We start from the raw sequence: 12,500 nt of genomic DNA, 5'->3' as shown, positions 1-12,500 counted from the left end.
TTAGTTAACATGACTGTGTTCGTGTTTTTCTTGGGAAATAAAAATCTACCAACCGGTGGACAGAAAATGTTAAGTAAAGTTTGAGTTAACTGGAGATTGTTTTTTTTGTATTGTTTAAAAAAAATAAAAAATTGCATTGTTTTGGTTGCTTATGGTGTTTCTAGTGATAGAAAGTAGAAAAGCTGACATTCATATACAATATCATAAAAGTGTTTTAATAGAGTTCTTGGACATAAAGATAGACAGAATATTTCCTATCCTTCACACATACAAAGTCTTTAGTCTATTTCATTTTTGTAACCCTGTGTCTGCCTGTGTCCGTGTGTCTCAGGCCTTCATGAAGCACAACACGCAGAGGCAGAATGAACACACTCTGTCCAACTTCGACCTGGCAGAGTACAGACAGGTGATCAGTGACCTGGCCATCCAGATCTACCAGCAGCTGATCAAATGCATGGAGAACATCCTCCAGCCCATGATAGGTGGGTGTGTGTCTGTGTGTGTGTGTCTGTCTGTGTGTGTCTGTGCGTGTGTTCCTACAAGCTAGTACTACTGTAGTATTGATGGTATTCTTTGAATACTTGTTGGCAAACTTACGTGTGTGTGTGTGTTTGTGTGTGTGTGTGTGTGTGTGTGTGTGTTCTGTGCAGTCTCTGGCATGCTGGAACACGAGACCATCCAGGGCGTGTCGGGGGTGAAGCCCACAGGTCTGCGTAAGAGGACATCTAGTATCGCCGACGAGGGCACCTACACCCTGGACTCCATCCTGCGCCAGCTCAGCGCCTTCCACTCCACCATGTGCCAGCACGGCACCGACCCCGAGCTCATCAAGCAGGTTGTGAAGCAGCAGTTCTACATCATCGGAGCCGTCACTCTCAACAACCTTCTGTTACGCAAGGACATGTGCTCCTGGAGCAAAGGCATGCAGATCAGGTAGGTGATGGGGAGCTCCAGAGTGTGGCTGTATTTATCCCCCGTTTTGTTGTTGGGACCACTAAACTTATGATGTGTTTCTGTGTGTGTGTGTGTGTGTGTGTGTGTGTGCAGGTACAATGTGAGCCAGCTGGAGGAGTGGCTCCGAGACAAAGGTCTGATGATATGCGGAGCCAAGGAGACTTTGGAGCCTCTGATCCAGGCCGCTCAGCTGCTACAGGTGAAGAAAAAGACTGACGAGGACGCCGAGGCCATCTGCTCCATGTGCCTTGCCCTCACCACTGCTCAGGTATCCTGTCATTTATTACACCACATTCAAAGAAACTAGCTTTTAAAATATTTTTTTTTTCTCAACTTCAGTCCGTCTAAAAGCTGAGGGAACCCAGCCACTGTAGGTAAAATGTGTTCAATGTTGGGATAACCTCTCTGTGTTTTGTCTCTTTCAGATCGTGAAGGTCCTGAACCTCTACACTCCAGTCAACGAGTTTGAGGAGAGAGTATCCGTTGCATTCATACGAACCATACAGGTAATTTACTCCAGATGTATCAATACAACACTGTTTTCTGGACATACTGTTTTATTTACCGTACAGTATAAACATTAAGGAAGTAAATGCTCCTGGAAAACACCACCTAAAAAAGTAACACCTTCCAAGCTAAAGCCCAAATTGAATCTAGTTAGGTTTCTTTAAATTTGATGGAAAGTAACTTCAACCCTCTACCTCCCAGGCAGTCACTGGTTTCCAAACAACAGCTTATCCCATCAGAGTGAATCTAAAAAATTCTGCACATTGTAACTTGAATAAAATGAGAAAAAAAAAAAAAAAAAAAAAGGTGATGGTGGGGGAAAAATGCTGCGGCAATGCAAAGCACTCAAATGTGGTACAGTCACCTAACAAACTGCAATTTTGTTCTGCAAATTTAAATTTGACTGCGTATTAATTATTTCCATCTCATTTGTTCTCTTCTTTTTCCATTCAGACCCGCTTGCGAGACCGTTGTGAGAGTCCCCAGTTGTTGATGGACACCAAGATGATTTACCCGGTCACTTTCCCATTCAACCCTTCCTCCCTCGCCCTGGAAACCATCCAGATCCCCAGCTCGCTCAACCTGTCGTTCCTCACCCGTGTCTAAACCAAGGCCCCACAGGCCGGCTCTGAGCCCCGCTGCCATTTTGATGTAGTGGCCACAGTTGGAATTGCAAGTCACATGACACTTACTGGCTCTCAAGACTTTCTACGAAACAATCGTCACGTCAATAAAAAAAAAATATATATATATATATATATATCGCAGGTTCAAACCCATTGCTTCTACTATGACTACTCCACCAATGTTACGCTGTGAAAACAGTTAGGCACTAGTTAGGCAGACTTTTATGGTCCAAGAGGCTTTCTGGTAAAGCACATAGAGCTGGATATTCTTGCTAAAAAAGTCATTCGGACTTACGATGTGAGGGACATGGCCTTTCCAAATTGCTGTTAATAACAGCGCCCCCAAGCGGCTGATTGGGCTCATATTTCTTGGAAAGCACATCGCTTCCAGTTATTGGACCAAGTTTCATGTTTCTTGCTTGTTCCAGCTCACGGAAATTTGGGTCACTTTGGCAGCAACAAATAACAAATCATTATCCCCCTTCAGCTTTTTAATCCTTAAAATTCCGAGCGTCACAAACACAAATTAGGATTTGTATTAACACAATTTGAGCAACAATGTCCAAACAATTAACTGAGAAGTCAAGATTGAAGACTCAAAGAGATTCTAATTCAGAACTCTCCCTGGTTTGAACCTGTAAATTGACACATACAATTAAACACACAAACCCAACCACATGCTGAACTTTCAGCCTGCATCTGTACAATACTCGCATCCTCTGAACATACACATGCACGCCTGCACTCAACGTGCACCTTCTCTCTTACAAAACGCACCGATACACACGAAACCCGCGGTCGCTGCCGCTGGTTCAAACCTGGCTGTAAAACGGCATCATCCATCCGCTGCTTGTAAAAACGCCTGCCTCTTAGAGAAGCCACAGGACCAGTTCAATGCTTCCAGTACTCGCTCTCCATCGACACCTGGGCCTGTCTTACTGGTCTTGACCCTGTTTACCCCAGCTCCCTTCTCTGTGTTTTAACTAGCTGTTAAGATAGTTATTGTTGTCATCGTCTCGTTCTCCGGTGAGAATGTACGTACCAATACACAGGAGCGGGCCCGAAAGGAGGTGTTGAGTCCTCGCAAAGAGAAATAACTTGATAAGCTGTAGTGTAGCTTGGTATGTGAGGTCTCTATTTAATAGGCAAAGTGAATTCTGAGTCCCAGTCAGATGCCAGCTGAGTGATACCGTGCTAAAATTAGCTCTCTCCACCCCATGTTGAGGTAACCTGGACCAGGCTTCATTCTGTATGTTGACATTTTACTCTCTGAACACAGTCAGGCCAAGACAGAACTCATCGTCTGTACTATATTATTTATACATATATAAATATGAATAATATATATCTTGTATTTTATTTATTGCATTTACCTCCGTCCCCACCCTCCCTTTTTTAGATTAGAAGCTTTTTCTTTGCAGAAAACATGTCCAATATATATGAAGGATGGGACCATTTTTAACAGCTTTGTAAGGACAATTTTAGTTTTAGTTCCATTGCAGGCTATTTATGTCAACATCAGGTAAATTATGTAGTATAGTTTTAGGAGTGCCCGCACAGACAATTATTTTTTAGGTCACGTCTTCATTTAGTTGTGTCGCAATATCATGTTTTTATCCTGCATGTCTGTCAGATTAAGTGTAGCACAGGTTTTAAGTGAGAAGAGATTTCAAAGGTACAAGGTTTAAGCTCTGACAAGGGTTTAAGCTGCTACAGTCTATACTGTTTACAGCTGTGACCAGAGCTGAGAATCACAGGAAACACTTGGACAAAGATATTTACTCACACACACACACACACACACACACACACACACACACACACACACACACACTACACTTTGCTTACTGCTGTATCACTGGGAGTTTTGCCCTCCTAACAGCTTTCCTCTCTCGACTTGTCTTCTCTGGTCACAGCTCTAGTCAGAGCATTGAAACGGTTTTACTATTATCAATGTGGAACTATTTATTTCAGTATTGTCATTTTCTTAAGTATCAAAGTTATGTATATCGTGAAGCCATGTATCACTGAGCAGAATGGACGGAAAAAGGTTTTTCTTAAGTTGGTTTTGGAGAGTTTGTATTAAAATGTGTTTAGCTTTCCAACAATGTTTTCTGCTTTATTCCCACACGTACACTAACTGCAGCTTTGTGGACCGATTCCACCCTATGCCTTCCTGTTTAGTGGCCAAGAAAGCACAACATGGGCCTTTTTAATACCGAAAAACAACCGATTATGTTTGCGCTTTTTCTACATCAGGGTTAAGTTTAGAGTTACTTACAAATCGGTACCTTTTTTTGTTTAACTGTTTTGTTTAGTCTTAAACCATTAATCTAAGGAAGTATAGATCAAAATGTTTTTGCACTACAGAGAGCTGGGGATATATCAGTGAACTTGCTCTGGTGAAGATAGAGAGAAATAAAAAATATTTTATCAATTGAAGTATCTCATTAAATGCCATATTAAGCAGATCACTCTCCCTCTGACAGGAACTAGCTACAGACTAACACAAATTGGAAGTGGAGTAAAGAGAAGTTGGTATGTGTAATTGTTTTGTGTTGCACCTGTATTTGAAAATAATTGGATATCCATATGCTCTCATCGGGACCACATGTTATCAGTCTGCCTTTTGTTATAGTTTGGAATAGTAGGTAGTTTAAACTATGGTTTGTGTAAAGAGTACATATCTGTGGGAAGGAAGACTGTAACTGAAGGAATAATTAACCATATGAATGTTTCTAAATGTTAATAAAGTGTATCATGTTAGCTGCACATTGTTGGACAAAGCCTTATCTGAATTATTTGCTATCTGAATGACTTAAAACACATTATCAACATTGTGGCATTGTTCTGTCATTAAAATGAATATAAATTGTTATGTTTAATGCCATAAGTTAACCAGAACTATGGGAGTCTGGACGCTTGGCCAAAAGGAACAAAAGGATGGAGGTCCTACAGTTGGTGTCACAGATGGGTTGCACTGTTTAGCCATCAGTCCAAATGCACTTTTTAGACATTGCGGAGGAAGTCCGATAAATGATAGATGGATAAGGATTGTAAAAAGAAATACTTTTTTCTTTTGACTCCCACCACCTTTCTACTGAGCTGCAACCCATAAAGCCCCCTCTACAAGATTCCCTGTGCGAGTGGGCACTTCACTTTCTTAATCAGTGATTTTTCTTGCTGTTTTATTAAAACTATCAATAACCCAAGCCACAAGTGAAGAAGACACGCACTCTTGTGAATGTCAGTGATGCAGCACCAGCCATCTCAGACTCGGTCAGACAATCCGTGTGGACTGATGTATTGAGAGTGCAGAGTGGGTAGGCTGGCCTAGTTTAGAGGAGAAAAACCACGGTCATTCATTGGGTCGTATTGTTGAGCAGAGCTGCAACGTCTTTTTGCCCTGGGCTTCTCTTGGGCTCTCAAATGGGAGAAAGTGTCATTCCTTCACTCTGCATTTTTACATTAAGGAGAGAGGTGGTTGTATGATACAATGTAGACATTATAAATGACCATTGTTCTTATGAGCACTAGCATTGATTGTGCCATTTTAAAAAATTGTTCAAACGGAACATACAGTATATCATCATCCCAGCTGTTGTGGTACTGGTGTGAACATGCTGAAGCCAGTACCAAACGTTCCCTCTCTGACCCATGTGTACATTTGACAAACTGTACTGTTTGTAGTTTCTGCTAGCTGTGCTTAGTGAATGTGTTCACCGTTAAGAAACTAAGAAACTTGGAATAAATTGTCAAATCTGTAAAAGTAAAATAAAAGAATTCAGCACTGTTGGAGTGTCTCGGGGAATTTTTTCCAGTTTTCTTTTTTTTTCTTGTCAAACTAAAAAAGGTCAAGCCAATAAATAAACTAAAATCTGCAGTGTTGATCTGTATTAGTGAAGTGGCAAGTTGATTTTTTGCTGTCATTTATTGCTCTTTCAGTGACTGCACAAGACTAGAAGACTACAGGTAATCAGCTAGATGTAATGGATTACCTGCGATGGTATTACACAAATCTGATTACAAGACAATATTGTACAGAAAGGTGAAAAAAGATGTCCTATAACACCGATAAAATGGCACCCTTTAATTCAGATTTCACAAAGTAATCTTTTTTATATATATATATTACCAGGAGGCAATGTAATGTTACATCATGCAGTTTAGTTTTTTTTTTTTAATATTAAAATCTATAATGTGTACTGGATTAGACTGAAAATGTAATGTTCCCGGCCTCGCAGGTGGACATGTAGCAGAGCAGAGTCACAGCTTAAACGCTTCACTAAGAAGCTTACTGTTCCCTCGCAGACAATCCCCTTCACTGGAAAACTCAATTTAATTCTCCAGAGACAAATAACCTGCTGTACAGAGAGGAAAAAACATTCTCTTGTGAGGTAAGATTGCATTATTGATATGGCTGCCTTTTGTGGAAATAATGATTTGCAAACTGATGTTGGTGTGTTCTGTTTTTTTACATTTGAGTTCAAGTTATGAAATTGGTGTAGAACGTAGAGTTTATAACTTGTGATGAACCAACCTGGATGGAGGTTGATTGTGATAAATCGTTTCAGTTTCTGCTAATGTTTGTTCCATACATTTTGTACAAAAAGAACACCATTACCTCAACAGCAGCCAAAGTTACAAGTTTACTGATTAATTGAGTTTGGAGAGTTGACAGTCGAGTCGTCTATGACTTGTGTATGAACATAATAGCAGCCCAGTGATGCTCAGTTTGAGTTCAAACGGCTACCATAACACATTTTATTCTACATTCTGTACACTGTATAATATCAGTACTGATGGAAGGACTGAAAATGTGATGATAATTAACTTTAATCTCTAAATAAGGTTGTGGTTTTCTGAATGTGCACGCTTTCTGCCAATTCTGAAATGAGGATTTGTGATGTGAAAGGTCCTGTTCAGTTGTAATTTGGTTTTTACTGTGTTATACTCTGAGTGTGTAGCCTACTGGATGTGTGCAGTTCCCAGAATAGTTGTGCTGCAGTCCTTTCCTCTGGAGCTCAGAGAAGGATCAGGCTGGAGTAGATTACCAACTACTTATCTTCTGGCGCGCACACACACACACACACACACACACACAAACAGGCCAAGTGTTCACAACACGGTACAGAAATCAAAAGAGCTTTGATAAAACAAAATCTCACCAACCTGTATGTCTGGCTGATTGAATGAACTTTTCTGTGTTTTCCTCAGGGCGTGTTGGTGATCATCTGCAGCTATGTGTGACCAGACGTTCGTGGCGGCCACTTTTGGCCCCTGTGAGAGCTGTGGGCTTGCAAGTCCTCTTATGAACATCTACATTAAGACTGAGCCCATAAACTACTGCTCCTTCTGTGTGGAAGTGGTATGTTTTCCTTTTAGTTTCTCGTCATTAAACAGTCTTCATGTCACTAGCTTTTTTTTATTTTATTTTGAGTGGATGTAGTAGTGTAGATCTAACAAGATATGTATCTAAAATGGAAAAGGAGAGACTGAATTCCTACAAACTCTTTAAGGTCAGCAGGCTGTTTTAACCCTGTGGCCCTGAAGTGACAGGCATCTCCTACTTTTGTGTTTATCTATGAACTTACAGTATATGATGATAACAGCAATCTGTGAGGCAGCTGCCAAGCTTCCACATACATAGGTTATCTTTGGATTGGTGAGGATCACACTAACACTCTGTGCAACATCTGTTTAACTGAGGAGACCCACCACTCAGCAGCACCTTTTGACATGCAACTGTATTAATGTAGCTTACACACACACACACACACACACACACACAGGAAGTCACGAGGACCTTGAAGAGAGAGATGCATGCCACTGAGCTCCCTCCTGATCTGTGGCTCTTCATCATCAACTAACTAGACACCAGTAACTATCCTAAAATAATTTGATTTGCACGTTTAAGTGAAACCTTTTTTTTTTTTTTTGCAATAGTAAAAGTAAAGTAAAATAGTAATTGTGATTAAAACTCATCAAGCAGATAAACCTGCTAACACATACAACTCTTTTATAAGGTATCATCTCTGTCAAATACCTTTTTAGATTTGATTTAATGAATGATCCCTCTGGGAAATTGAGCCAAGTTAAATGTGCTTACATTTGTTAGGGGAAACGGGATTATTTTAAAATGCTTGGTTCTACGTGTTTGAGGTAGCCTACACTACCGGTCAAAAGTTTTAGAACACCCCAATTCTTTGTTTTTTTATTGAAATTTTAGCAGTTCAAGTCCAATGAATAGCTTGAAATGGTACAAAGGTAAGTGGTGAACTGCCTGAGGTTAAAAAAAAAGTAAGGTTACCCAAAACTGAAAAATAATGTACATTTCAGTATTTTACAAAAAGGCCTTTTTCAGGGAACAAGAAATGGGTTAACATTGTAAAGCCGTTCTGCAGCAATGGAGGTTGATCAAGCTTTGACAGGCGTTCCAACTTGTCTGGATTACTTACAACAGTATTGTACTGCAGAAAGTAGTGTGTTGCTATAAAATGGCAGGAAAAAGGCTATTAACAATGGAAGAGAGACAGACCATCATAACACTTAAGAATGTTGGTCTTTCCTACAGAGAAATTGCAAAGAAAGTCAAGGTGTCAGTGAGTACAGTATTCTTCACCATCAAAAGGCACTTAGAAACTGGGTGAAACTCTGACAGGAAGAGGTCTGGCAGACCCAAAGCCACAACAGAATCAGAAGACAAGTTTCTGAGAGTCAGCAGCTTGCGTGATAGGCGGCTCACAGGACAACAGCTTCAATCACAGCTTAATAGAGGTCGTAATAAGAAAGTCTCAGTTTCAACTGTAAAGAGAAGACTTCGAGCTGCAGGTTTGATAAGTCGAGTTGCAGCAAGAAAGCCATTGCTAAGACGTCAGAATAAGAAAAAGAGGCTTGCCTGGGCCAAGAAACATCGTCAATGGACTACTGAAGACTGGAAGAAGGTGTTATGGACTGATGAATCAAAATATGAAATCTTCGGTTCATCACGCAGGATTTTTGTACGCCCACGACTAGGCGATAGGATGGTTCCTCAGTGTGTGACATCAACTGTCAAACATGGAGGAGGAAGCGTGATGTGTCTGTGGCTGTTTTGCTGGATCCAGGGTCGGTGATTTGTACAGAGTGAAAGGCACCCTGAACTAAAATGGCTACCACAGCATTTTGCAGCGCCATGCAGTACCCTCTGGTATGCGCCTAGTTGGTCAGGGGTTCATCCTACAGCAAGATAATGACCCAAAACATAAAAACATGGAGTGGCCAGCACAGTCACCAGACTTAAACCCCAATGAGCTGGTTTGGGATGAACTGGACAGAAAAGTGAAAGCAAAGCAACCTACAAGTGCCACACATTTATGGGAACTTCTGCAACAGAGTTGGGAAGAACTTTCTGAAGAATATTTGATTTCCATTGTAGAAAGAATGCCAGGAGTGTGTTCAGCTGTTATATCTGCCAAAGGGGGCTACTTTGATGAGTAAAAAATGTAGAATATATTTTGGTTAATAAATTGATTCCATGATTTCTTTTTTAACTTAAATTCTTAATTTGTTCTATTCTTTCATTTCAGAGTACAATAAGACATTGAACTGCATGAATTTCAATAAAAACCTGGAAAAATTGGAGTGTTCTAAAACTTTTGACCTATGTCTCTACGCATTCATGGTTTTAAACAAGTTTGTGTTATAATTGAAAACATTAACATACATTTTTAGATTTTATGCATTTAATTTAAATACTTGTATTTTAGAATTATTAGTATGTTGAGTCAAGTTTTTTTGATTTTGCATTGATGTACTTATACCTCTATTTAAATCCCCGACAGGATAAATCAAGGCATGGGACAGAATCAAAAGGAGATGGCGGAGATATGTAGCTTTAATAATTTACTCCTCTGTGGCCCTCAGCAAGGCAGAGGATTCACAATGACAGAGGACAGGGAGATAGTTGGCAGGGCTGTCAAGGGGGCAGAAAAGAGACTGGGGGGGTAATGGTCCTCTACCCTGGGTGTATTAATAGACACTGAGTGGCCTTTATCTAGGAAAGAGTTGAGCACACTGACCCGAGTGCAGAACATTTAACACAAAGACACACACATGCAATGCTCCTCTTTGACTTTGTCTCTCATACTGCATTTTACACACAAAGACACATGCATGGACATTAGCACACTGTGACGCTCACAGCCTTTATACTAGACCTTTCTTGCAGAAAAGGGGCAACTGGTTAATGATGCAATGCCATTACTGATAACATTTAATCTCACTTTTAAATCATCATGCCTTTGTTCAACACGATTTAGAAGTTAAGCAGCTTACACTATCACAACTTGGTTAATTTGACGTGCTACATAAAAACCTGATAAGCAGTGGGACCTAGCTATCCGTTGCAACGGAATTAAAGAGACCGAAAGAGTGTGTAACATTTAGCTTTTATTATGAAAAGCTCAAGGCTCAGAAAGCTTACAAATTTTTTTTTTTTTTAACTCTTTTAGAATAATTGTACTACGGGAATATGTGGAAGGCTAAAAGCTGCACCAGTGTCAGCGTGTCTAAATGCCAGTGGTGCCTGTGCCTGTTTGAATGGGGAGGATGAAGGGAGGAGGGGGCTGGCAGAAGAGCGCGAGCTGTGACACGCGTGGCGCAGCATCACTGTCGTGCTCGAGGACTATTTTAACAAACCCAAACAACCGTCCCGTACCCTGACATTCCCCCCGTTTCTCCCGTGTTTCTCTTCCCCTTCCGCTCCCTCCTCAGTGTTTTTGTTGTTGTTTTTCTCTCAAAGATGGCTTGTAAGGGGCTCCAAGGAGGGGAAACCGTGTCGAGTCTGAAGAGGGAGAGCGAGAGTCTGAGGAAGAAGCTGGAGGAGGAGCGGAAAAAACTCAGCGACATAGAGTGTAAGTGTCCTGGACGAAAACAACAACTATTACACCTGCTGTAGCCTATACCCAGTCGCCTTTTTACTCAAACTCAGTATTATTGACTTAAAACACGACAAAAAACGTGTAGCCTCCTCGTCTTTATAACGGTTCCCTAAGTTAAGAGATGCCCACTGTGAAGGGACGTTTTCATGAAATAGCTTCCAATGCGATTCAGACGATGATGAGCTTGTGCATGTTAAATCGCACTGTCTCCAGTCAGGCTGGGATGGAGGCTATAACTACCAACTAAGAACTATAACTAACAACATTTACTCAAGTAGCCTAGACCATGTAGGCCTACTTTAGTACAATTTTGAGGTAGGCTTTTTCCATTTTCTGCTACTTTGTACCTCCACCCTTCTACATTTCAGAGTGAAATATTAATACTGCACTGCATTTATCTGATGACTAGGCCTACAGTTACTACTACTAATTTTTCAGAACAACCTTTTGTAGCCGACATACAAAACCTATAACATGAATTGTTAAAGATAAAAAAGTTAAATAAGTTCAAGATGAACCTGGGCAAGATAACCTGCTATAAGTGGTGTATAAAATAGTTCAAATCAGCTCCAACTTGACTAGTTTGAAATATTAAATGCTGCTTACATGCATAAGCATCTCTAATAATAACAATGTATGAGCCTATAACACCATTCTGCTGCATTTCCTACTTTTACTTTTGATACTGCATTTTATTAATAACATGTCTGTACTTTTAATTAAGTAAGATTTTGAATGAAGCACCTCTAGTGTATAAGTATTTTTACATTGAAGTATTCTTACCACCACTACCAGTTCTCATAAACTGTGTATGTGTGTGTGTGTGTGTGTGTGTGTGTGTGTGTGTGTTGGTACCTCAGTGAACCAAGTGGCTGAGAAGATTGAGGTGTTGGGTCCTCTCTCCATAAAGACCAGACGTGTACTGAAGGGTCATGGGAACAAGGTGCTGTGTATGGACTGGTGTAAAGACAAACGTCGTCTCGTCAGCTCTTCACAGGTATACTCTGCACACACACACACAAACACACACACACACACACACGTGTGCCGGGTGAGGTTTCCCGTGTAGAGTCAAATTAAGCCAGGAAAGTGTTCATTTTATTAGCCTTTTATGTAGCCCTATAATATATGGACTCGATTTATTTTTTTGTGTACTTTTTTATGTGATGCAGATTTTTTTTTCTGATCTAGGATGGCAAAGTGATTGTCTGGGATGCATTCACTCTTAATAAGGTGAGTAGAGGTCTGTGTGGTGCTTTTCTGCATATGTAAGAGAATGTGTGAATTTATTTGAATGATAATTACCAATAATTACCATAAATTGAGGAGGCTAATAGCAAAAGCTTTAGATTCTTTTGAATCAATAAATACAGCAATAAATACATTTTTGGATATAAATTAAAGGCTCAAATGTGCAAAAAAAATACCTTTATCAAAATTAAAGTTCTGATATTCCTCTGTTGGTTTTACTTTTATGACAAGAGCCAAAGTG

The 12,500-nt window shown here is 40.3% G+C and overlaps 2 protein-coding genes across 11 annotated transcripts in view; both read left to right on the top strand.

Moving 5' to 3' along the window:
* myo5aa (myosin VAa) overlaps positions 1-5,882 on the top strand; it is a 61,152-nt gene extending 55,270 nt beyond the window's left edge. For all 10 annotated transcript variants that reach the window (XM_039794321.1, XM_039794325.1, XM_039794319.1 and 7 more), the window contains 5 exons: positions 332-482; positions 651-933; positions 1,048-1,222; positions 1,380-1,460; positions 1,915-5,882. In XM_039794321.1, coding sequence (XP_039650255.1) covers positions 332-482; positions 651-933; positions 1,048-1,222; positions 1,380-1,460; positions 1,915-2,067 — 843 coding nt within the window. In that variant the 3' untranslated portion in view covers positions 2,068-5,882. The remainder of the gene's footprint in view (positions 1-331; positions 483-650; positions 934-1,047; positions 1,223-1,379; positions 1,461-1,914) is intronic.
* A 470-nt stretch (positions 5,883-6,352) lies between these two features.
* The window catches only part of gnb5b (guanine nucleotide binding protein (G protein), beta 5b), a 13,539-nt gene continuing 7,391 nt past the window's right edge, over positions 6,353-12,500 (top strand). Inside the window, exons 1-5 of the mRNA XM_039794315.1 lie at positions 6,353-6,484; positions 7,305-7,455; positions 10,870-10,981; positions 11,869-12,005; positions 12,200-12,241. Coding sequence (XP_039650249.1) covers positions 7,330-7,455; positions 10,870-10,981; positions 11,869-12,005; positions 12,200-12,241 — 417 coding nt within the window. The 5' untranslated portion in view covers positions 6,353-6,484; positions 7,305-7,329. The remainder of the gene's footprint in view (positions 6,485-7,304; positions 7,456-10,869; positions 10,982-11,868; positions 12,006-12,199; positions 12,242-12,500) is intronic.

Source organism: Perca fluviatilis, chromosome 3 (genome assembly GCF_010015445.1).
Source record: "Perca fluviatilis chromosome 3, GENO_Pfluv_1.0, whole genome shotgun sequence".
In the NCBI taxonomy this organism is placed as follows: Eukaryota; Metazoa; Chordata; class Actinopteri; order Perciformes; family Percidae; genus Perca; species Perca fluviatilis.
This window is presented reverse-complemented; position numbering and strand designations above follow the sequence as displayed.